Here is a 2,897-nt window from a genome sequence, read left to right as displayed (position 1 = left end):
CAGCAGGTCCGAAACTCAAATGATCTTCTTCTCTAATGGATCACCTAAAAGATTTGAAATCCAATATTGAAAGGGTATAAAGCTTTCATTAAATAAAATCATACATAAAATATTAATAAATTTACATGTACTATTAAATTTGGTTCTTATTATCTTTTGATTTTTTTAAAAACATGTTATTTTATTTTTATTCATTACTTTTATGTAAAATTGAATAAAAAATCAAATAAAGTTCCAAATGAAAATATTTTTTAATTAGATTATTTTTTAAAAAAATCAATTATCTTGATTTACTGATAATATTAAATTTTGCCTCCATCAATATGAAAGGGCTTCCGGACAAAAAGTGAATTTCTCTAAATCATCCATCTCTTTTGGGGCCAACGTTTCAAATGAGATGAAATATCTTATCAGTGAATCCTTGGGGGTTTGTTACACGACTAATCATGGTAATTACCTTGGTCTCCCATCTCTTATTGGTAGTAAAAAAATGGAAGTTTTTGCTTTTGTCAAAGAAAAGGCGTGTAATCGGTTGAATGGGTGGAGACATAAACTCTTGTCACGAGCAGGTAAAGAAGTCCTTCTTAAAGCAGTTATCCAAGTGTTACCGACTTATGTGATGAGTGTGTTCTTATTACCTCTTTTGCTATGTGACAATTTGGAACGTATGATGAATTCATTTTGGTTAGGTCAATCGGACCACAGCAGGGGTGGACTTAAGTGGAAGAGCTGGGACAAACTCACACTTCACAAGGCGAATGGGGGGCTAGGATTTCGTAAGTTACATCTTTATAATTTGGCACTTTTAGCTAAGCAGAGTTGGAAACTTTTCACTGAACCCAATTCCTTAGCATCTCGAGTTTTAAAAGCTCGATATTACCCCCAATCGTCCTTCTTTGAAGCAAAACTTGGAGCAAATCCAAGCTATGCTTGGCGAAATATCGTGGCTACTCAAGAGTTAATCAAGAGAGGTTCAAGAATCAGATTTGGGAATGGCTCTAATACTCTTATCTGGGGAGCACCTTGGATTCCTGATAAAGATCAACCTCTTGTCTCTTCCGATTGCCCTTTGGAGTTGCAGCAGACTAACGTCTCTTCCCTTCGCTTGTCGGACGGTGGTAATTGGGATGTGGACCTTATTGATGATATCTTTAATGAAAGGGACAAGAATCTAATTATTTTTATTCCTCTCAGTAACAGAAACATTGTCGATAAATGTTGAAAAAAATTGTTTGGACAATTGGTGGTGAATGAGATATAGATGCTCATTGTCCCAAATTGATAAAATGTGGGAATAGATATCTTCATATTTAATTTTTGGATGAAATAACAATTTATTTATTCTGTTTTGTTTTCTAAAATAAAATAAACAGATTAAATTTCATGTCTGAAGAGTTGTGTCCATTCCGAACCAGTGTGTCTCTTCGACTGGAATCAGTGCGCCCCTTCGACTGAACCAGTGCATCCTTTCGGCTGAACGGGTGCGTCTCTTCAGACCGAACCATTGCGTCTCCTCGGCCATGTGTGCAGCAAAGCGGTGCGACTATCCGAGGCAGCCTTCCAACGTCTATAAATAGACCCCATCTGCATTCATTCCAACTCGCTCATTTTCTGATTCTCTTCTTTCCTCTTGCATACTCATACTTCTGAGTTTAGAGTCTGAGTTTCTAAAACACTTTGAAGTGTTCGTAGTGCTTCGATTTTGTAGTGCTACTAATCGAATTTGATAGATAGCGTTCTATCTTGGGAGACATTTTGATTAACCCATAAGCACCTAGGCGGACAAATTTGTCTTAAAGATAGAGAGTCAAACTCTCGGTTTGCTATCTTCTCTGTTGTTGCGTGCATGCTGTTGAAAATTTCATAACAAGTTGATAACAAGTTTAAGACAAATTTTTTATGACTATTGATCCATCTGCCAGTGTCACGCCGCCCCTTGTTACGCCGCCACCACCTATTACGCCACCGCCACCTACGGCCCCTGCTTCTACTGCACATGCCGAGAAACCTGAGAAGTTCTCCGGTACTGACTTCAAGACATGGCAGCAGAAGATGTTGTTTTACCTCACAACACTTCATCTTGCGAGGTTTTTGAAGGAAGTTGTTGCTGTTCCAGCACCGGATGCTGACACACAAGCAAGGTCTGCTTTCGATGCATGGTATCACAACGACTTCTTGTGCCGGAACTATATTCTTAATGGGTTGGATAATACGTTGTATAGCGTATACTTTGCAACCAAGACTGCTAAGGAATTGTGGGATTCCTTGGAGAAAAAGTACAAAACCGAGGATGCTGGCACAAAGAAGTTTGTAGTCGGAAAGTTTCTCGAATTCAATATAGTTGATACCAAGACGATGATTAGCCAAGTGCAAGAGTTCCAAATCATCCTCCATGACGTAATGGCTGAAGGGATGGTGATCAGTGAATCCTTCCATGTTGCTGCGCTGATCGAAAAGCTACCGCCTTTATGGAAGGAGTTTAAAAACTATTTGAAGCATAAACGCAAAGAAATGGGGCTCGAGGACTTGATCGTTAGGCTGCGAATTGAGGAAGACAATCGCAAAGCGGAGATCAAAACTGTTAAGATGCCAATTGAAGCAAAGGCAAACCTGGTGGAGCCAAACGCTACGAAGAAAATGAAACAACTTGGAAAAGATGTGAAGCAAGGGAAGAACAAGAAGTGGAAAGGAACCTGTTGGAACTATGGGAAGACGAACCACAAAGCCAAGGATTGTCGCTTACCGAAAAAGGACAATCAGTACCGGGCAAATGTTGTCCAACACAAATTTGTGCCTATTGATTTGTCCGAGATAGATCTGTCAGCAGCAGTCTTCGAGGCTAACATGGTTGATCATCCTAAAGAGTGGTTTATCGACACTGGAGCGACACGATATGT

At 39.4% G+C, this 2,897-nt stretch overlaps 1 protein-coding gene across 1 annotated transcript; it reads left to right on the top strand.

Moving 5' to 3' along the window:
- Positions 1–490: 490 nt before the first annotated feature.
- LOC140888512 (uncharacterized mitochondrial protein AtMg00310-like) lies at positions 491–1,222 on the top strand. Its single transcript, XM_073296202.1, has one exon. It carries the CDS (start codon positions 491–493, stop codon positions 1,220–1,222), a length of 732 nt encoding a protein of 243 aa, XP_073152303.1.
- Positions 1,223–2,897: the final 1,675 nt, after the last annotated feature.

Source organism: Henckelia pumila, chromosome 3 (assembly GCF_033568475.1).
Source record: "Henckelia pumila isolate YLH828 chromosome 3, ASM3356847v2, whole genome shotgun sequence".
NCBI classification, from domain to species: domain Eukaryota; kingdom Viridiplantae; phylum Streptophyta; class Magnoliopsida; order Lamiales; family Gesneriaceae; genus Henckelia; species Henckelia pumila.
The sequence above is the reverse complement of the archived record's forward strand: the minus strand, read 5'-3'. Positions and strand labels throughout refer to the sequence as shown.

Excerpts from the sequence above, each read along its gene's own strand:
- LOC140888512 (XM_073296202.1), top strand. The coding sequence starts at position 491 with ATGGAAGTTTTTGCTTTTGTCAAAGAAAAGGCGTGTAATCGGTTGAAT.